Source organism: Chiloscyllium punctatum, chromosome 3 (genome assembly GCF_047496795.1).
Source record: "Chiloscyllium punctatum isolate Juve2018m chromosome 3, sChiPun1.3, whole genome shotgun sequence".
In the NCBI taxonomy this organism is placed as follows: Eukaryota; Metazoa; Chordata; class Chondrichthyes; order Orectolobiformes; family Hemiscylliidae; genus Chiloscyllium; species Chiloscyllium punctatum.
In genome coordinates this window covers 82,377,098-82,398,809 of record NC_092741.1, presented here as the reverse complement: position 1 = coordinate 82,398,809, position 21,712 = coordinate 82,377,098, and the positions used below count along the sequence as shown (strand labels likewise).

The 21,712-nt window shown below is 38.6% G+C and overlaps 2 protein-coding genes across 6 annotated transcripts in view; one reads left to right on the top strand and one right to left on the bottom strand.

Moving 5' to 3' along the window:
* cep85l (centrosomal protein 85, like) overlaps positions 1-21,712 on the top strand; it is a 304,765-nt gene that overhangs the window by 186,339 nt on the left and 96,714 nt on the right. The gene's annotated exons all lie outside the window — the stretch shown is intronic.
* On the bottom strand, positions 520-21,326 carry pln1 (phospholamban 1). Of its 3 annotated transcripts, none has more exons than XM_072555898.1 (3): positions 21,202-21,298; positions 2,191-2,498; positions 520-1,862 (listed from the first exon to the last, which is right to left on the bottom strand). In XM_072555898.1, the coding sequence occupies exon 3, from the start codon at positions 1,772-1,774 to the stop codon at positions 1,616-1,618; it is 159 nt and encodes a 52-aa protein (XP_072411999.1). In that variant the 5' UTR covers positions 1,775-1,862; positions 2,191-2,498; positions 21,202-21,298; the 3' UTR covers positions 520-1,615. The 3 variants fall into 3 exon arrangements, with proteins under 3 accessions (XP_072411999.1, XP_072411997.1, XP_072411998.1); XM_072555896.1 differs by lacking the exon at positions 2,191-2,498 and adding an exon at positions 17,194-17,243 and having other exon boundaries at positions 21,202-21,283; XM_072555897.1 differs by lacking the exon at positions 2,191-2,498 and having other exon boundaries at positions 21,202-21,326.

The following is a 21,712-nucleotide window of genomic DNA, read 5'->3' as shown; positions in this document are numbered from 1 at the left end:
CGAAGTCAAAGTTTAAGAATAAAAGATCTCACTTTTAAGGAGATGAGCAGAAATTAATGAAGCTTATTACTCTGTGGAATTCTGTTCCCCAGAAAGCAGTCAAAGCTGGGTCAGTGAATTTATTCAAGGCTGAGTTGGATAGATTTTGGATAGATAGGGAGTTGAGGGTTATTGGGTTGACAAACAGGAAAGTGTAGTTGAGACACAATCAGATCGACTGCAATGTTATTGAATGGCCAACTGAGCTTAAAGGGATGAATGGTCTACTCATGCTCCTCAGTCTGATGTTCCTACATATTCCAAATAAATGTTGGAAACTATCAGACACAGAAAGGAATTTGGATAATTTCAGAAAGTAGAGAGGTTGAGTAGTGAATACAGATGGAGGAGCTTAGCAAAGTGATGGCTTTGACTATCTTCTTCCATGTGAACAGAGTGCTGTGAATGTTTTTTAACCAACGTTTGTCTCTAGCAGGTTTTGTTGGGTTACTGTGAGCATCAAGGCACAAGAGAAGAAAGAAACTGCATGGAATTTTATTGCATATTTTCACATTACAGCATTTCAAAAACATGCAGGAGAAATAATACCGCACTTCAGATATTTATACTTACATATTTACAGTTATATACGTTATTTTTATGAGCGTAAGACAATGCCAGAAACTATTCCTTTGTACCAATAGCTAGGAGAGGTCAGAGGCAAGGGTAGTTGAGACTAGGACACCAAATTTATTTTGGGAAACAACTTGTTGTTGCCATGGATTAGTACTCTATAAAGCTGATATTAAATGGGACAAAGGGACTTCTTCATTTGGATCCATTTTGTGATGATTTTTTAACTTTTTTATATACTCACATGAACAAGAATTGTTTACTATGCACGTATGTATACTACACTGTAGTAGGTTAATAGAGGATATCAAATAAATTGATTCGTGAGATATGAAATAATAATTTGCTGATGCACTTGGACATGTGTATAAAGGTTATTTATGCTTTTCCCTTATCTATTTTCAGATCTTTAACTTTCTCAAATTGTACACTATTGAGAATGAGAAGCTATCATGATAAAAACAGGAATAATTGTTTTACAACCATATTTTAACATGGTATGTAAAGTGTATAATCTCCAGTGATTGTCTACATACAGTAGTTCCAGCCTATTTAGAATGTCTTCTTTATTGGATCTTAATTTCCGTCCATACATCTTCTACCAACAAGAATTGTGGTGACAATTTACACATCATTTGCAGTAGATAATGATTTTTTTTCATTGAGTCAGAAATGCAAAGTACACTTTAAATGGGAGGTAATACAAAGTAATAGCTTTGTAAAGTTAATTTATGCTACAGGTCAAGAAAAAAACAATACTGTAACATGCACTTATGCCTTGTGTAGTTTAGATGTTCTAAACTGATGTGTTCTCTATTCTCAGAATATTCAATGTTCAAAATCATATTGTTTAAAGAAAGACCAGACTCTGTTTAATCTCATTTTCAATTGGACTAAGTATTCTGAAAACAACACATTCACAAAATCATGTCAAGGTTCCATAGAGAGTCATAATAGTCCATTAAACACGAGTCCATTTTCCCATAGAAAGTAAGTAGAAAAATCACATTAGCAGTTTTATGATGTACATAAGAAGGAGGCATATGAGAATCAAAGTAAAATTGACAAATAGTTCCTGGAGATTTCGCCGGGCTTGTGGGTTCACTTCGATTGCAGAGGCTCTTCTCATGGCAGAGCGGGTTATCTGCTGAACCTTATCCATGCTGATGCAAGCAGAGATTATAAGAGGTGTGAGGACAAGCGTGAAAGATTGTAGAAAGTGCAGAAGATGCTTTTGTTCTCTAGGAGATCTAATAAGGCAGGCAAAGGAAATGTGCAAAAGTGAACGATCAAGATAAAAGGTGCAGTGCTCAACAGGACAGACATTTTCATTAACTGAACAAAATCACAAATGGAGAATTTATTGTGTTAACTTGGACAAACAGATTCAAGGATGCTTATATTTGGTCCACTATTTTTGAGTGATCATTTAAATATTTTGTGAACACAATTCTTTTCAGAAAGTAGTGGTATTAGTTGCAACATTTCTGGCAGCATTGATATATTCACAAATGCTGTTTTCTTCATGAACATAGTATTCACTGTATGGGAAGGTGATAAAAACAACCTTTAACTGACCTTTCCTTAAGGAAGTTTCCTTATACTTTCTTCCTCAAGCTGGAGAAGCTCAAATCCTCATTATTGTATGAACTTGCATATTTCCACTACTTGGGTGAACCAAAATGTTTCAACGCTATGTGGTACAAGACAGTTCCATCAGTCCATCTCCATTTTGAGAATTCTGCAACTTTGGAAGCCAATGGTTTTTCAGTTATAATGAGCGAGTTAATGGTGTGATTTCTATGTCAAGCTGAATCAGTTCATGGCATTCTCTGTCCAAGATTCACTAAAGATCAAATGAGTCAATGAGAGCTCCTAAAGATGCGCTGAAATGAAATTTGATCAGATTGCAAAATAGGATTATTTACAGTCTCAAAGTAGGCTGCACAACTTAAGAACAAACCATTCTAATGGAAGTAAATTATGCTATTAAAATGAGAACTTTATATCAATTATGGAGGTGAGAGTTAGGGAACTAATATTGTTTCCTAGATCACTGTACACTTGGCTTTCTTTACTCTAGATTCTGAATTCACTTTCTCAGTAATATAACAGAATCAGTCAACTCAAATATTTTTGAATGGACACACTGAGCGCTTGATGGACTGTCTTTCCCTTAGTAATCTAAAAGATGAGAATGGAGCTAAACCCACCCACCAGCAGGGAGAGGTAACTCAGTCCATGAGCACTGTTGGTCAACTGACAAGCCCTGCATCTTTGTTTGAGTTTGTTTTTGTTAATAAGCAACTTATTTATTGTCGACCAAAGAAACTTGGTTGACTTATTCTTAATACTTAACCGACACAGACTGGGACTCCGTAATTGACCATATCACTAAGAAGGTTAAATGTAAAATTTGTTTAATAAATCACACAACATCAGATTATAGTCCAACAGGTTTATTTGGAAGCACTAGCTTTTGGAATACTGTTCCTCCATCAGGTAGCTGACCACTCAGTCTAACTCTGGCACCTTCATATTATTTCTGATTTGTATTGAAGGGCTTGTCTTTATTTGTTGGAGAAAACTCTTGGCAGCAATCTATTTATAATTATTGTCTGGATTTATTGATTTTTTTATGTCTCTATTATCAAAGTCAGACAAATTCATATATTTGAATTTGTATCTATATGAATGAAAATGTAATTTGGCCTTGAAAATAATTTCCTGTGTTTTTCCAATAAGCTACATTGTCAGGCTGCAGTTGAGAAGCCCATTTCCAAAGGACATAGCACTGTGACATTGGATTCACTTTGTGGTGTCTTATGTGACAGATATATGTCTGTGAACTGATTAGCTGTAGACAGAAGTTATCTGGCACTTTCCTGTTATGTGAAAGAAGTTATTAATAGGTATGACATTTGGGTGGACAAGTCAGATATTATTTTTAAAATAAGCCAACAATTGTCCTCACCTGGATAAATGACATTATTACTTAATGTATCTCAAGTTAAACCAATTTTTTAAAAAAATGGACCATTGAATTAGAGAACATTAAATCTATTTGTATTGAATGGTCTTCATGATGTATTGAAATTTGAGAATACAGTGCCACAGCGCTTTCCTCATGATCATAGTTGATCCGATCTTGGCCTGGACTCTACTTTCCAATAATACAATTCAACTATCCTCAAATAAAAGTAGTGGTAAGCATTTACATGACATAGTAGTACACTCTATGAAACTTAGGAATGATACAAGGTGACCCATCAAATATAGTCTAATTTATTGTGTTCCATTTATGCCATGACCAGCTGTCCTGACTAGGACTACCTATTGATAAGTAAGGATAGAATAGTTTCTCCTTTGATTGTCATTCTACATTAGACTACTACTGAGAATGCTGTGGTTGATTTAAATAGAATTATCTGTCATACTTTACATAAAGTGAGGTAATTCATTTTTATTAACTTACATAGACTGTGACCTTTTCTGCTGCCATTCAAGCACTCATTAAAAGTAAATATGTATAGCATAAAGAAAATTCAGACAATCTTTCTTTAAATTGGAGGACCTAACAGCAGTTTCAGTACAAAGCAATTTGGGTCTTTAAGAAGAAAGGTCACTGTGAAGGTCACACTCTCTGCATTTCATATCTCAGCCTTTTACCCATTGCTGGATAAGCTAGACAAATGGCTCTTGAAAGTTAATTTTGTGATGATAATCATTTAAAAGAAGTGCCAGATAGAGAGGAATCATTTGTGCCCTACTATTAAAGACCTCAGATAAGGTATCTTCTTCAAAAACTCACCCAGCTTCTTGCAAGCTTTTTATATGTATACATAATTGCACAGTAAAGATTAGTGCAACAAATCTTCATACACAAAAAAAATAGCTGTAGAAACCTTATTCATTGAGTGTACTTTATATCTGATATCAATAGGGAGGAGATTTGCATTTTCTAAGATGAATCATGGGACCATTTTAATAATATACTTTAACTTACGTGACTGATCTATATTCTGCTTTCCAAGTTAATTAAACTAATGCTCAATTAATATTGTGTTTACAAGTTTTTAAAAGTTTTTTAAAGAGGGGGTCCTCTACTTTTTGTTATTTACATAAATGATTTGGATGCGAGCATAAGCGGTACAGTTAGGAAGTTTGCAGATGACACCAAAATTGGAGGTGTAGTGGACAGTGAACAAGGTTACCTCAGATTACAACAGGATCTGGACCAGATGGGCCAATGGGCTGAGAAGTGGCAGATGGAGTTTAATTCAGATAAATGTGAGATGCTGCATTTTGGGAAAACAAATCTTAGCAGGACTTATACACTTAATGGTAAGGTCCTAGGGAGTGTTGCTGAACAAAGAGACCTTGGAGTGCAGGTTCATAGCTCCTTGAAAGTGGAGTCACAGGTACATTTGTTAGTGAAGAAGGCGTTTGGTATGCTTTCCTTTATTGGTCAGTGTATTGAGTACGGGAGTTGGGAGGTCATTTTGCGGCTGTACAGGACACTGTTGGAATATTGGCAATTCTGGTCTCCTTCCAATCAGAAAGATGTTGTGAAACTTGAAAGGGTTCAGAAAAGATTTACAAGGATGTTGCCAGGGTTGGAGGATTTGAGCTATAGGGAGAGGCTGAACAGACCTGGGCTGTTTTCCCTGGAGCATCGAAGGCTGAGGGGTGACCTTATAGAGGTTTACAAAATTATGAGGGGCATGGATAGGATAAATAGGCAAAGTCTTTTCCCTGGGGTCAGGGAATCCAGAACTAGAGGGCATAGGTTTAGGGTGAGAGGGGAAAGATATAAAAGAGACCTAAGGGGCAACGTTTTCATGTAGGGGGTGGTACATGTATGGAATGAGCTGTCAGAGGATGTGGTGGAGGCTGGTACAATTGCATCATTTAAGAGGCATTTGGATGGGTATATGAATAGGAAGGGTTTGGAGAAATATGGGCCGGGTGCTGGCAGGTGGGACTAGATTGGGTTGGGATACCTGGTCGGCATGGACAGTTTGGACCGAAGGGTCTGTTTCCATGCTGTTCATCTCTATGACTCTATGACTGTTTACGTAGTCGAAGGCAGAGATTTGTTTTGTCCTTTAACAGCGAGACTATTTATTGAAAGTTTAAAGTGAAGCAATAGCGCTGGGTGAGAAAATTTACATTGAGATCCAAGTGTTGGCTTTTTCATTGAAAATATAAAGTTGAAGTTATTGTTATTGTGGTAGCGGAACACGCATCCATTTGACAGACAAAGATTACTTCTTAGGGGTAAAGTTTACAAATGAGAAAAACCTACAGTGTGGAAGCAGGCCATTTAACCTATCGAGTCCACATCGACCTTCCGAAGGGCATCCCACCCAGACCCACCTCCCTACTCTATCTGTGTAACCCTACATTTCCCATAGCTAGTCGGCCTAGACACTGGCATGGCCAATCCACCTAACCTGAACATCTTTGAACTGTGGCAGAAAACTTGGAGCACTCCAAAGGAAAGCCACACAGAGATGGAGAGAACTTGCAAACTCTACACAGACGGTTACCTGAGGGTGAAATCAAGCCCAATCCCTAGCCCTGCGAGGCAGCAGTACTAACTACTGAGCCACAAGCCACCCATTGTCTCCTTGAGATAGTATTTCAAATAGAACAGTAATCTTTATAGTAAAAGGAGCGATTTTTTTTCATGGAGCTTCAAGAAAGCAGGGGAAACCTTGCTTGGTATCTACAAACTGGTCCAGGAGAAAACTATTTCTCACAATTCTTTCTCAGTTTTTAAAAACTTGTTTGGGGGTGTGGGTGTCATTGACTCCTATATTGTCCTGGAGAAGGTGTTGGTTTTGTTAAGCTGCATTTTTTAAAAAGTGCTGCATTCAGTGGGGACACCCGCTGAGCTGGTGAGAAGGAAGGTCCAGGATCTTGACCCAGGAAGTATGATATACTCCCAAGTCAAGATGGTGTGTGCTTTGGAGGGGACCTTGGAAAGGGTGGTGCTCTAAGCAGCAGCTGCCCTTGTTCATTTAGGTATTCTATGGTTCATCTTTGGTTTCTGACATTATCTTCAATACTCTCCCTGCTCAGTCCACTGGCTTCCTGACCATAGTCTTAGCCAGGAAACCAAACCAGTTCCACCCTGGTGACTGACTTTTGTTCAGCCTGAGTTTCTGACCATATTTCCTCCCCCATACAAATAATGTCTGCTTCCAACTTCCAACTATTCATTCGTCAACTCCAGTGTTACCATGGCAGCTCTTCTCTTTCTTCAATTCCTGTAAAGCATTTGCTTAAACTTCCAAACTCACCTGCTCATATCCAATACCACATCAAATTCAAGGTTCTCATTGTCATGTCTTTATTGAGCTCCTCATGTTTCCTCTTCTTTCACCACCCACAATTATTCCTGCCTTTGTAATGTTTTCTACTTTATTTCACAGGCCTGACTCTGCATTAATCTTTGTCTTTGACTTCTTAGCAGTAATATTTTCATTTATCAGTGGTGTTCTAAGAAATCTAGGAGTGAAGTACGATCCTTTTTCCTTAACTTTGTGCAAGATATGTCTTTCTTGGTTGAACTGGATGTGAACAGATTGAAAGATCTGTTCACATTGCTTATTTTACAGCATGTTATCACCACCAAGGGACTTGAGAAGTGCATTTGAAGTAGATGTACAGAGTCACAAATGTTTAACAGCTGGCTACATTCAGTGCCATATGACCTAAATCACAGTAACACAATGACTGGAATGCAGATACTATGCTGCTGATAATTCTGTCACACGCCCTTTATGGAGCCTGTTTACTTCCTAAGGTTCCATTACTGCACAGAATGTGATCTAACAGTGAAATTATTCAGGACATTCTGCCAACCAATATTTTCATTCCTTATTATAAATCGGATTCAAAAAAGTTACAAGTCTTATTGAAGCATTATCTTGGAGTGGTTTCATTTTGAAGTGAATCACCAGTCTATGCCACAAAAAAAGCAGATCACTATTTTAAATCAGATATCCAAGTGGCTACTGTTCATTTTAGTAATAAAAGGTACACACAATTTTTGGAAGTTGAGCCTTTTTAACTGCTTTAGGAATCCTAATTATAGTGAAAATTAAATTGATATACAGTCCATAATGATCGTTAACAGGCAATTTAACCACTATATTTAAATAAATCACTAACTTAAATAGTTTTGGAAATATTGGCTTCACTCTCATTTTTTGATTAATGAATAGGAGTTAAGAACAAAGATGAATACCATAAATAAAACAAAAATACTAAAGTTATTCAACAGGTCTTACAGCATCTGTGAAGAGAGAAACGGAGTTACTTTTTCAGGTTGATGACACTTCATCAGAACTCTGACTGAAACATTGTGGGGTTAATCTAATCCAGAACCACAGGATAATGATTTGGGGATGGTGACATATAAATTTAATATAATCTGGAATTGAAATCTAGTCTAATGGTGACCAGGCAATTGTCATTCAAAAAACCCCACCTGACTCGTACATAGCTTTTATATATCCTTTATATTATCTTCTATATCTACATTCCTTAGCTCGTCCAGCCTACATGTGACTCCAGGCAAACTACAATGTGTTTGACTCTTAACTACCTCTGAAATGGTCTGGGAGAGCCAACCAGTAAAAGCACAACAAGGGATGGGCATTGACATCCAATACAAGAATAATAGAAAGTAAAGTTCATTTTCATTCATTAAACTGAGCTTTCCCTTTCAACAGTTCTAGTAACTTCCTTGTGCTGAATATTTTCATGATTATCCCAGAAAAAAAACACAACCGTCGGTGGTTCTAAAGTATTGATGGCATGTTTTATTTACATTCTACCATTAATTTTTCATAACTCTAATTTGATATACATCATGAGCAGTGAAATGCGCATTTCTATAATACAACTGGGTTCAATTCCCGCCTCGGCCAACTGTCTGTGTGGAGTTTGCACATTCTCCCTGTGTCTGTATGGGTTTCCTCTGGGTGCTCTGGTTTCCTCCCACAGTCCAAAGATGTGCAGGTTAGATGAATTGGCCATGCTAAATTGCCCGTAGTGTTAGGTGCATTAGTCAGGTGTAAATGTAGGGGAATGGGTCTGGGTGGGTCGCTCTTTGGAGTGTCAATGTGGACTTGTTGGGCCAAAGGGCCTGTTTCCTCACTGTAGGGAATCTAATCTAATCTAATCTAAAACTGGTACCAGTACTGGGTAAAGTGGGCTGTATTGTTGGGATAGTCTACATCTGAACCTTGCTGGGTCCAGTGTTCTATTAAACTGCAAACTAGGGAAGTTGAGCGAGTTTAAAACTAATTAGTGAGAGCAAGGAGTCAAATTTGAGAAGGTAAGGCGAAACAAACAATAGAGACAAAGTAATGGGAAAAATATTTACATGGAGAATGATAAAAGGACCATGGCAGAAATTGGTCGTGAATACAAAACCGACAATAAATCAACAGATAAGGCTCAAGGTTATGAAAACAATAAAAGGAGAAAACAAAAGGCTCTGTACCTGAATACATGTGGCATTTGAAATAAAATAGATAAGCTGATATCACAAAGAGAAATAATTAAGTACATTCAATAATCATCGCAGCAACATCTCTGCAGGATGTAAACATGGTTTGAGTAGAGATGAGATATGATAAAGATAGGAATTCCTTGTAGGAGTGGTGTACATTCCCCTCCAATAGTAACCACCTCATGGAATGGAATACAGTATGAAGAAAGAAAATGTGAACTTTTGCAAGAAAGGAAAGGGAGTGATCATGGGAAATTTTAATCGAAGCATTGATCAGAAAAATCACGTGGTGACCCGAATGAGGATATCATAGAACATTTTCAGGGTAGTTTCTTAGAAGGTCGGGAATAATTTAAGTACTGCTTCTGGGTGATGTAAAAAGGAAGCCAATGTCATTTGGAAGTGACCAGCAAGTTGATAATGATTGTAATAAATGAAAAGTTTTCAAATGAAATGGGAAGCTGATACTTTTTATTGTCCCTAGGAGAGTTTTGCCAAGTTATTTGAATAGTATCCTGGAGATTAATTCCTGAAAAAATGTAGAAAAGCAACAGAGTAGTAGGTATGTACTAGGATTCTGCAGTGAATTAGATTATAAATTTAATTATTTTATGAGGAGGAAAAACAAACACCAAGCGATACCAACTGGCATTACTGCCCACTCTCCCACCCCAAACTGAATCGGAATGAGGAGCTGGGAGGAGTGTGAGAGGAAATGGGTGAAACAGCATGGAAATAGTAGTTGCTTTTAAAAATGAATTCATGTGAAATAAAAGTGGGTCAGTCTGTCCATACATTACTATGTATGTGCGGATTGTGGTGATATCAACAGTGCATGCCTGGATGCATTCTGATCCTGTCATTGGCTAGCTGATGTCATTTTGTGTTCTCAGCATTTAATATATGCATTCAATATCCAACCAAAGAGCAGGTTATGTTAGACCTGGTGTGGTAAGACAAGATTAGATTAATTAATGACCTTAGAGGGCAGGCACCCCAAGGTAGCAGTAATCATAACATGAATGTATTGTGCATTCAATTTGTATAAAGGGAGAGTGTGTCCTGTAAAAGAGCAACAATGATGGCATGAAAACAGAGCTAGTTAAGGTCAACTGGCAAATTAGGTTAAGGAATAGGGCAATAGAGATACGATTATAGACATGTAAAGAGATAGTTCAGGAATCACAGGATAGATACAATTATGCAAATTAGGAGGAGGATTAGGCTACTTGGCATGTCAAATGAGGCATTATCAGATCAGTCATGATTTGAGTGAATGATCGAGCAGGCTTGAAGGACCCAGTGGCCAGCTCCTGCTCCTGATTTGATGCTTTGAATTTGACAATCGTTTCAGACATGCCTGCTGTACATAGGCACTGACACACCATTATTGTAGGTACCTTATTGTATTAGATAGGTGATAGTAATTGTAAAGTGATATTCATTTTTATATCTTGTAATCTCTATGGTTTTTGCGGTTTGTTGTCAATTTGTTCACGTCTGTTTACTTTCCTACTGCTTCAAGGTAGGGATCTATGTTGTCCAACTTCCCTTTCATTTATTCATCTAGCTGTATGTGCTTTTGACTAAAAACAGCCTTAGTTTGACTTCATGTTTATCTCTGAAATGCAAACTATGCTTAACTTTTTTTCATGACATTACAGTTGTTCCAAAAAAAAATTCAAGATATGTTAAATGCATAGCTTGTGGAAAAAGGATCACTGTATGAAACTTGGCTCACTCATTCAAGCATTAAAAATAAAACCAGTTTAAGATTTTATTAGCTGTAAGTGCTTAGTTCACCATTAAGCTTTTGTGTTTTATGGCATTGTACTCCCGATCCCGAGGTATACATTAAAATCACAGCATAACCTGTGAAAAACAATCATAGGCAAGGGATAAATATATAGACATTGGACATAGGGAGAACAAATTTTGTGTTGGTGAATTTGAATAGGAATCCCATGTAAAGTTTTGTGGGCAGTTCATAATATTGGCATATGTTATGACCAGAATAACTCTTAACTCTGTCTCTTACCACTTAATCTCAAATAACAACATTTAGAACTCCTCGGAATTTCAATCTATGTTCCACCCAGGCATCCTTGTTGTAATGAGTATTTATATAGACATAGGAAACACATGGCTTTGTCTGACCTCAATGTTTTTAAAGTCAAATTTCTATCTTGGACGTGACTAAAATTGTCATTAAGAAAAGATTTGAAATTCTAAAGAGAAATTAGAATATAGGTCCAAGACTGCAATATATTTGTACTCAGAAACAGATTCAAACAGATTCTATTTATTGTAGCCTAAAGGGCAGAATCTGTGACCAGGTGAGTCTTTCACGAGGGCACAATGGATTATAGATTTTTAAATGCTTTGTTAATGGCACAATATGCCTGATTAGTATTCAGCTCCAATCTTACCATACCCCCGAACATAATGAATTCCCAACATGGAAGTAAGGCAGGTACCTGGCAACTTTAGTTCATGTGTTCCATAGGGTCCAGGCACCAGCATCTCAGGACATGCTGCACAGACACTGGTCACTCCACAGCCCAGAATCCACAGACATTGGTACGTAACATGCCAGCCTCTATGAGCCCTCATGACTCTTCCCCAATCCACTGCACCTCAGGCTGTATTGGCAGCTATTGCTATAATGCTGCTGCAAGGACTCTGTGGAATCAGGGTCATACAGCCAGCTGGTGGACTGGATCAGGCTGCAACTTTGGAATCTCCCTCCCTTTCTTCGATATCTCTGTTTCTGTTTCTGGTGATAAGATGGCCTCTAATATCCGCTATAAATCACTGACTCCCACAGTTACCTGGACTATTCATCCTCACACCCTGCCTCTATTCCATTCTCCCAATTTCTCCATCTCTCTCATATCTGTTCTGGTGATGCTAGCTTCCACAAGGGGGCATCTGAAAAGTTCACCCTCTTCCTCAACTGAGGATCCCCTGTTACTGTGATTGATAGGGCCCTCAGCTACGTCCAACACATTTCTTGCACTTCTAGCCTCACCTCCTGCCTTCCCTCATAACAAAACTGATAGAGTGTCCCTGGGCCTGACTCACCACCCTCCCAGTATCCACATCCAAGCGACCATAGGCCACCATTTCTGTCACCTCCGGACACACATTCTCCTCCCTTGTCAGTTCCCTCCTAGGCATCTTAGTCCATTCCTCCTCCATTCCCAATGCCTCCGCATGGCCCCACAGCACCTTCCCATGCAATCACAGAAAGTGTAACACCTGCCCAGGTGATTCCACCCTCCTCACTATCCAAAGCCTCAGACACACCTTCCAGGTGAAGCAGCGATTTACCTGCACTTCACTCAGTCCAGTTAACTGCATTTGTTGTTCACAACCTGGTCTCCTCTACACTGGGCAGATGGAACACAGACTGGTAGAACCTACATTCTGTCCATGAAAATGATCCTCAGCTTTTTGTTGCCTGCCACTTCAACACACCACCGTGTCCCCTGGCTAACATCTCTGTCTCAGGCTTCCTGCAGTGCTCCAGTGAAGCTCTGTGCAAGCTGAAAGAATAACATATAATTTTCCCCTTTGGGTCTCAATATTCTCTCATGCCCTCCCCCCAACACGTCCATAGCAAGCCCTGCAATCAGGTGGGCTGCTGCCACAACCCACCCATTATAAGCTTTTAGTGGTCCCCATTAGCAGCTTAATTCTCCCAGGGTGACCTTTATCCAATCCTTTGTCTGCCCATCTGCCTCTTCTCTCCCCCTGAGCTCAACTTCCACCTGTTATTTATTGCTTTCCTTGCACAGATGCTGCCGGACCTGCTGAGTTTCTCCAGCAATTTCTGTTTTTGTCTCTGGGATCTTTCCTTGCCGTGATGGAACTCACTCTGAGCCAACCTGGATGCTCTCAACATACCTCCAAATTGCCTTGCTTTACCCTTGTAGACTTTGCTCCCTTAGCCGGAGCTATCGTGCTCACTGCTTCTAGTTCTGAAGAAGAGACATATTGTCACTTTGGACTTGAAACTTTAACTCTGTTTCTCCCTTCACAGAGGCTGCCCGACCTGCTGAATTTCTGTATTTGTTCCATATTGCTACTGTATCACATTGCTATTAAGTGCAGCCATAAAGGCAAAAAGCTTGTCACGGCTGTCAGCAGGCCTAGAATTTAGATGGTTAAGGGGTTGTCCGATTGAAGTCTTCAAGATATTAATAGGCAACTACAGGGTTGTTAAAGATAAACTATTTCCACTGGATGGGGATTCTGGAACTAGTGGGCATAATCTGGGAATTAGGGCCAGATCATTCAGAAGAGATGTTAGGAAGCACTTCTACACACAAAGGGTGTTGGATGTTTGGAAATCTCTTCCACAAACAGCACTGAAATCAGGATCAGTTGTTCATTTTAAATTGGAGATAATTTTTTGTTAAGCTAAGGTATTAAGGGATATGGCTCAAATATGTGGAGTGAGGCCACAAAACAGACATCATTTCATTGAATGGTGGAGCAGACTGAATGGGCTGAATGGCCTACTCCTGTTCCTATGTTCCTAAGTAGCCCTGGTGCCAAAGGGCCTATACAGGAGCATGAGATGTGCGTGGAGACAGAGGAGGAGAAAAACCATAAGTCAGTATGATAGAAATAAAATTCCAATGTTCCTCTCTTTTTTCTGGAAAGTGCTGATTAATTTTATAGTGTCTGGTAGCTGGCAGCGGTGATCAGTACAGACAGCAATGCATGTCTATCTTCTGTAGCTGACAGTAATGAGCAACAGCATATATTTGAATAAATCTGACTTCAGGGCTTCACTACAAGTTTATGAAGAAAAGAATCGGTAGCTGGTCAGTGGAAAATTCTTGGCAGTAAAGACTTCAGGTTCTTTTAGAACTCAGAACTTCAGAAATATTTTTCGATACTGAATTAATATGCACAGTGAAAAATTCATTATCAAAACAGGATTAAAGTTTTGATCTCTAATAGAGAAGTAAGGGAAAATAATTGAGAATAATGCAATATTGGATTAGATGGGCAGATAGGATTCAGGCTGCTGTTCACGTAGAGGATGAATTGAATCTAATCTCATCGTTCAGAGGGAAATGGGTCTGGGTGAGTTGCTCTTTGGAGGGTCAGTATGGACTGGTTGGGTCGAAGGGCCTGTTTCCACACTGTAGGGAATCTAATCTAATCTAATAGACAATAGACAATAGACAATAGATGCAGGAGTAGGCCATTCTGCCCTTCGAGCCTGCACCACCATTCAATATGATCATGGCTGATCATTCCTAATCAGTATCCTGTTCCAGCCTTATCTCCATACCCCTTGACTCCACTATCTTTAAGAGCTCTATCCAATTCTTTCTTAAATGAATCCAGAGACTGGGCCTCCACTGCCCTCTGGGGCAGAGCATTCCACACAGCCCCCACTCTCTGGGTGAAGTAGTTTCTCCTCATCTCTGTCCTAAATGGTCTACCCCGTATTTTTAAGTTATGTCCTCTGGTTCGGCACTCCCCCATCAACGGAAACATGTTCCCTCCTGCCAGAGTGTCCAGTCCTTTCATAATCCTATACGTTTCAATCAGATCCCCTCTCAGTCTTCTAAACTCAAGGGTATACAAGCCCAATCGCTTCAGTCTTTCCGTGTAAGGCAATCCTGCCATTCCAGTAATTGACCTCGTCAACCTACGCTGCACTCCCTCAATAGCCAGAATGTCTTTCCTCAAATTTGGAGACCAGAACTGTACACAGTACTCCAGGTGTGGTCTCACCAGGGCCCTGTACAGCTGCAGAAGCACCTCTTTGCTTCTATACTCTAATTAAGTAGCTCATTTCTATATAGTAACTTCTTTCTAATCCTGTACAACTTGCAATTTCATGTAAAATGATCTCTTAGTTAGTAACTGTAGCTGCTGTTTGTGTGAAAGATGCATATGAGAAAGTTAATTCATTTAAAGTGATAACAAAGGACCTACTTGATCATAAATTTCTATTGTTCATCACTTCATGTCATAGTGAAATTGCTTTGGATAAAATGCTACTGGTTGACTGTTTGAAATATCAGAGTAATGATAGCTTCTGTCATGCTCCATGCTGGATTTTCTAGAATATTTTGTTTATTTATTATCCTCCCTGTCTCTCCATTCCTCTCTTGGGTGACACACTATTTTCTGTTGTAATCATGGTAGAAAAATGATTTGTCTCATCCTTCCACCGTATTGTCATGACTGAACCAGTTGCTAGGGTTTGCTTTCATTTCTCACTCTCTTCCTGACAGGAGCATTATTTGGCCTTGGTTTGGAAATGTGCGGTGTATGGATTGATAAACATGCATTGCTCACAAGTAATCCACAGAGACAGTTGTAGATCATTCACTTATTACTCTACACTTTGACTTAAGTTTCATTTTCTGGAGTCACCATTTTCCAAAAGGACTAATGTCAGTTAAAGACATGACAGGGCATTAACAAGACTCTGTGAAGATGCCTGTGCTGTGAAGCATATTTGTATTTTTGTTCACAAGGCATTAGTGCTACAAGATCATCTGAAATTCTGTGAACATGAGATGGAAGGCAAACTCAGGTTATGGAAACCTGAACCATAAAAGTCACCTCTCAAATTATTGTTTGTAATTTTACCTTTAACAACCAAACCTTAAGCCAAAACTTCCATATGATTGTTTTATGTTCAAACATTCACTTCTGGGAATTTTTCTCTCGCATTGCAAATGATATCAATGTACAAAATATAAGAGGAAATTTGATCAGACTTAGTTTCTATTGAAGGATCTTAAAGAGAGAGTGCAATTGAGAACCAAACATAGAAATTTGTCTGCTCGATTGATGGCATTTCCAAATTTCTGCTAATAAATAAATTTATATAGAGGTTGTTAAATCACGAGGAGCACAGATAAGGTGAATAGCCTTTTCCCCAGGGGAGGGAGTCTAAAACTAGGGAGGTTATAGGTTTGAGGTGAGAGGGGTAAGATTTAAAAGAGACTTAAGGGGCAACGTATTCACACAAGGTTGTACATGTATGGAATGAGCTACTAGAGGAAGTGGTGGAGACTGGTATACTAAGAACATTTAAAAGGCATCTAGATGGGTATATGAATATGAAGTGTTTAGAAGGCTATGGGCCAAATGCTGGCAAATGGGATTAGATTAATTTAGGATATCTGGTCAGCATGGTTGAGTTGGACCGAAGTATCTGATTCCATGTTGTACGTCTCTATAACTCGAAATATTGCCAGAAAATCAGGAGCGAAATGAGTCTGAAGTGTGTTCCTTCTCCAATCTATGCATTTTTCAATTGACTTCCTGATTCTCTATATTTGTTTTTTTTTGTAATTATTATTACTCAGTGTTGTTATTAATAGCTGTGATTAAAGGAGAAATAAACATAACTTATGGGCTGAATTTTATCACTGGCTTTGGAACCCCAATGTTACGGGATAAAATTGGGGATTATGAGCCTCCTCTTACTGGTTGCAGGACCGGCTCATCAATTTTTGCCTGATGTGGCCTCTTAAATGGCTGCCTCTGGCCTCACCGACCAATTAAGAGCCATGGGTGGATTCCTGATATTGCTGCCCAATCAGAGAGCCAATGAGAGTGGAGTCTTTACAGCCCCACTGAAAAATGTGGACACTCTAAGGCAGGTCAAGGCTGAAGATGGCACATCAATATGGAGGCACCCTTGGAAAGGAAAGTATCATGTTAAAGTATGAGGTGTCAAGCAGGAAGGTATCCCTGGTTGGCCCATTGGGCCTGGAAGAGCAACCTTCCTTGCTCTAGCCCCCTCTTTGGGATGTGAAGATACTAGCTTCAGTGGCCATATGCTTATTTTCAGGGAAACACCTTCTTACATCTGGCAGCCAATCCCTCCCCTCCCTGAGCATCACAAGGGTTGACTTCCCTGTCAACAAATTGCCATGAGTTTGGGGGGAATCACCCTTAATAGGGCTTTCAATTATTTACATTGACTGACTGCCTGTGTTTTGGCAGCTGATCCGTACTTGGTCTCACTGAAAACCTTCCCAATGGCAGAAATGCTTTAGTACCTGATGGCCACTTCTTCCCATCCCATTAGGAAATTCCTGCCTCTTGGCTCCTGGATGACAAACAAGCTCAGAATCATTTTGAGAATTCTAATTATTTTATATGTATATTTTAAAAACTCAAGTAGTATATTTGTTTGAAATATTGCATTTTGAAAATAAATGTCCAGTTCTAATTCAAATCAAATTCGCTAATAACGTTTTGGGCAAATATTCTACTTGAGTAATATATTTTTATAAACATAGAGCCCTTATTTTAACTCCATTCACTCATCAGTAATGATGTGGTTGGTGAATTAAAATGACTGCAACTAATGTTCCTCCCCTCATGATTTTTAAAGGCAAGCAACATCAGGTCAGAAATATCTAAACTAAGTGAGAATTTTTAATTTTTGAAACACTTCTTGTGACAAAGTACTAATAATGGGTTTTCTTTGCTCTCTCTTTCTCTCCACGATCTTTGGGCAGAATGACTCAATTGGGTAATACTGTTGAATGTGGTATCCATGGATTTCCAGAGATGTTTGACACCATGCCATATAACAGACTTGTGAGGAAAGTTATGAGTTATAGGATAAAAGGGACAGTGGCAATGTGGAAACAAAATTGACTGAGTGATAGGAAGCAGAAAGAAATGGGGAATTAATTTTTTGGTTAGCTGGAGGAAGATTTGTAATGGAGTTCCCTTGGTGTCAGTATTGGGACACTTGCTTTTCCTGATATATATTAATAATCTAGATCTTGGTTTTCAGGGAAATATTTTGCAGATGAACAAAACTATAAAGAATTGTGAACCAAGAGGAGGGACAGTATGGAACTCCAAAAGAGCATTGACAAATTGGTGGAGTGGGCTGGTAGATGAGGTTAATTCCGGAGAAGTATGAGCTGACACATTTTGGTAGGAAGAACATTGAAAGACAACATAAAATTGGGGTTTCAATTCTAAAGGGGTGCAGAAACAGAGGGTCCCAGATATATATATGTGCACCGATCATTGAAGGAGATAGGGCAGGTAGAGAGAGCAGTATGTGAATCATATATATTATCCTTAGTGTTGTTAATAGGGACAGAGAGTAGAAGATCAAGGAGGTTATGTTGAACCTCTACAAGGCATTGTCAGACCTCAGCTGCAATATTGAATACAGTTTTGGATTATCAGAAGAAAGTGAACACAGTTGACACAGGGTCGAAGAGAATTGCAGGAATGGCTCCAGGGATGAGAAAGTTCAATTCTGAAGGTAGAGTGAAGGAGTTGGGATTGGTGATAAGAAAGCTAAGGGGAGATTTGATACAGGTTTTAAAAATCATGGGTGGACAAGATAAAGTCTTTAGCGAGATAATGTTTACATTTGTAAAAGGAAAGAGAACAAGAGAGTAGAGATTTAAAGTGTTTTGTAAAAAAGTAAGGTGAGAAAAAACCTTTTCACTCAGCAAGTAGTTATGATAACGGATTTACTGCCAGGGAGTGTGGTGGAGACAATTTCAAGTGAGGCATTGAAGAAGAAAATTATATGATTATTTGGATAAACGAATTTGTGCAAAGGTGTGGGGACTAAGTGGGAGCTTGGCACTAGAACACATTGTTCATTTGAACAGTGGATGCAGGCAAGATGGGCTGAATGGTCTCCTTCTGTGATTCAATACTCAGCACATTCGCTCATGCCCCTGCTGGTTTCAGGCAAGTGAAACAGATTTTAACTATCTAAATGAAATGTGAGAGTTAAAATGGCCAAAAACCTCTTGCTGAGAGGTTGGTGAGTTTAAGCCTGCCTCAAATTTGTTGAGTTGAAATTCAGGGCATATAATTTTTAATTTCACCAACTGTGCCTCTGGTCTTCAGAAGGTCTCTGGCAAGGCTAGCATTCATCGCCGTACCCTAACTGCCCCTGAGAAGGCAGTTTTGGGCCACCTTGTGGAGCTGCTGAAACATTTGGTGAAGTACACCATCTCATATCAGAGAGTGATTCTTACTTTTTGATTCAGTGACAATGAAGGTAGAGTTTTATAATTTAGGTCAGGAGAGTGTGAGGCTTGGAGGGGAACTTGCAGTTGGCAGTGGTGTTCTCCTATGTTCTTCCAGTTGGTCAAGCATAGGTTTGAAGGGGGTTTGAAGGATCCTTGATGAGTTCCTGTGGAGTGCCTTGTAAACAGTAAACACTGCTGCCACTAATGGTGCTATGTTGTCAGGCCAATAGCCCTGTGATGCTGAGGACATCACAAGGAGATTGAGATGAAATACATCACTGCGTACTTTTGGTTTTAGGTTGCAAATGCTTCAACCTTGACCTTTGCGCACATATGTAAAAATGATCAGTCTCGATTCCACAAATATCACCATTCCCACAGCAGACTGAGTAGAACACATCTCTCTGTCCATCTGTCCTTCCTTCCTTTCCTCCTTTCAATAACAGGTTCTCTTCATTCAATTACTAGTTTGTTGTATGAACTTTGCTGTGCCTGGCAATTGCTCTGTTGCTATAATTTCCAACTAATTCATCTGATTTAGCTATTATGTGATGCAGTGCTACAGAGAGGAGTAATTCTTTTGTATTTTCCTTTCCTCTTAAAACCCATTGTTACATGAGATGACCCTGCAAGTCTGTCAACTTGATAGTGGTGTGTGTGAGGAGGCAGATGGTAGGAGAGAAGTTTTGTAGGAACTGAATGAACATGAAGTCTATAATATTAACTTTCAGAAATGGTGCAAAATGAACAATAATGGAACATTATACACCAATCCAAAATTCTGTTCATTAAAATCAATGCAAAAGATTAAGAGTGAGGGTTATGATTTGCGACTATTCTAATGTCCCCTGTAAGTTCAAGTCTTGCAGTCAGAGAAAATGATGTGCCAATGTATACTATGTTGTACATCTCTATTTGTTATACAAAACTCTACAAATATCTTGCAAAGAAAAGAAAACTGATTCTGACAGTAAAGCATTAAATATATAATGCAAATATCAGTGTTGTACTGGGAAGTACTCTGTATAATCTCATTCATATCATACTTTTGAATATATCAGTTTAAAAGTATAAATATAGATTGGAATCTGCTGTGGATGTCTGAAACAACCATGTAATAGAAAATGTCAGTGGCGTATTTATCAGTTGAAGAATTATATTTTTGACATGTAACTCAGAAAAAAAATTGACAGATTAACATTTATTTTTCAAAATTCACATCCTTTCCTCCATTTTCTGTTAAAGTGATGAAATATTGATTTCATAAGTCAAGGTGGCTAGCTTTAGAGAAATAATTGTAAAGTAATATCAGTAGTTGAAAAGCATCTTTATAATGTGGAACACTGAGTGAAAGTCAATAGTGAGAGACTTGCAATTCCATCTGCTGTTGGTACTCAGACTCAAAACATTATTAGTATATTGCTTTTCATCATTTCTGCAGCACAGAGATATCTTGGCTTCAGAAAGTTAGTTGTCTATATATGAGAAAATTCTTGATGAGTGTTTGGCATTGGGATAATTCTATTTTGTATTTTAGTGTACGTACCCAATATTATTACACCAACACCAGCAATACAGAAGCTTTCCATTGTTAAAAACATTTTTAAAGAAAATTATTTGATATAAATTGAATGGATAATTTTAATCAATCTTAAGTCAACAGATGTTATTAAATGTCATTGTGTCACTTATTCATGATGTCATTGTGACAATGACATATGTCTGTTGCAACTTCTCTCTTCCTGCTAACAAAGACAGTAGGTGTCTCTTTTAATGTTTTATTGATTATTTGTGTCTTTTCATTATTGACTTATAATGGTTAATGACTATTTTGTAAGATATTCTGAATTGGAAAGGATGAAATCTTCTTTTCACATATATTTTCTTTTTCCTTGTTCACTTTGATGTAAGTACAAAGACTAAACAACTACTTTCCAAAGAGGAAAGCTTGCAGAGAAAGCATTAAAAGCAATAAGACTTCTTTTGAAATTTGATACCATCATTTTAAAACCACAAATGTTTAATAAAAGACTGACAAATTCTTACCTCGGTGAGTTAGGGATATGAGCTGCTGGATGGCTGTGATCAAGGAGCACTGCAGGACAGTACAGCTTCCCTCTGAATGGCACAAAGTTTATTGGTATGAATCAAGTGGGTGTGGAAAAGCCCAACTTTAAGAGGTGTGGTTATTATTGTCACAGACTGAGTTTACAGTTCTTATTGGATAAAAATCAGAGGTCTACTCCCAGCTGTGGTTCAGGCACCAAACATGTCAAAGTCAGCGGTCTCTATGACCTCATTCCCCAGTTTCTTTCCCCCCTTCCATACTTTGTCAAATTTAGTGTAGTAGCGTGCATGTAAAATCTACGTTGCAAGAAAAGGGAGACTGTAACTCATTACATCCAGACTCTGACTTGCAGTTGGCATTGCTTTAACGAATTGTGCTGTTTTATGCAACTGCAGCTGTTGAAAATGATTTGCTTTGACTTTATTTTATTTAGAATTATTTTATTAAGGAAAATATCACCTCCCTCTCTCCTTATCTTCTATATTTGGA

Bases quoted from the DNA above. Each gene is read 5' to 3' on its own strand.
- pln1 (XM_072555896.1), bottom strand. From the start codon at position 17,219: ATGGGATGGGAAGAAGTGGCCATCAG. The intron at 1,863-17,193 runs GTACTAAAGCAT...CTGCCTTATTAG, and splicing joins TGGGAAGAAGTGGCCATCAG to ATCTCCTAGAGAACAAAAGC.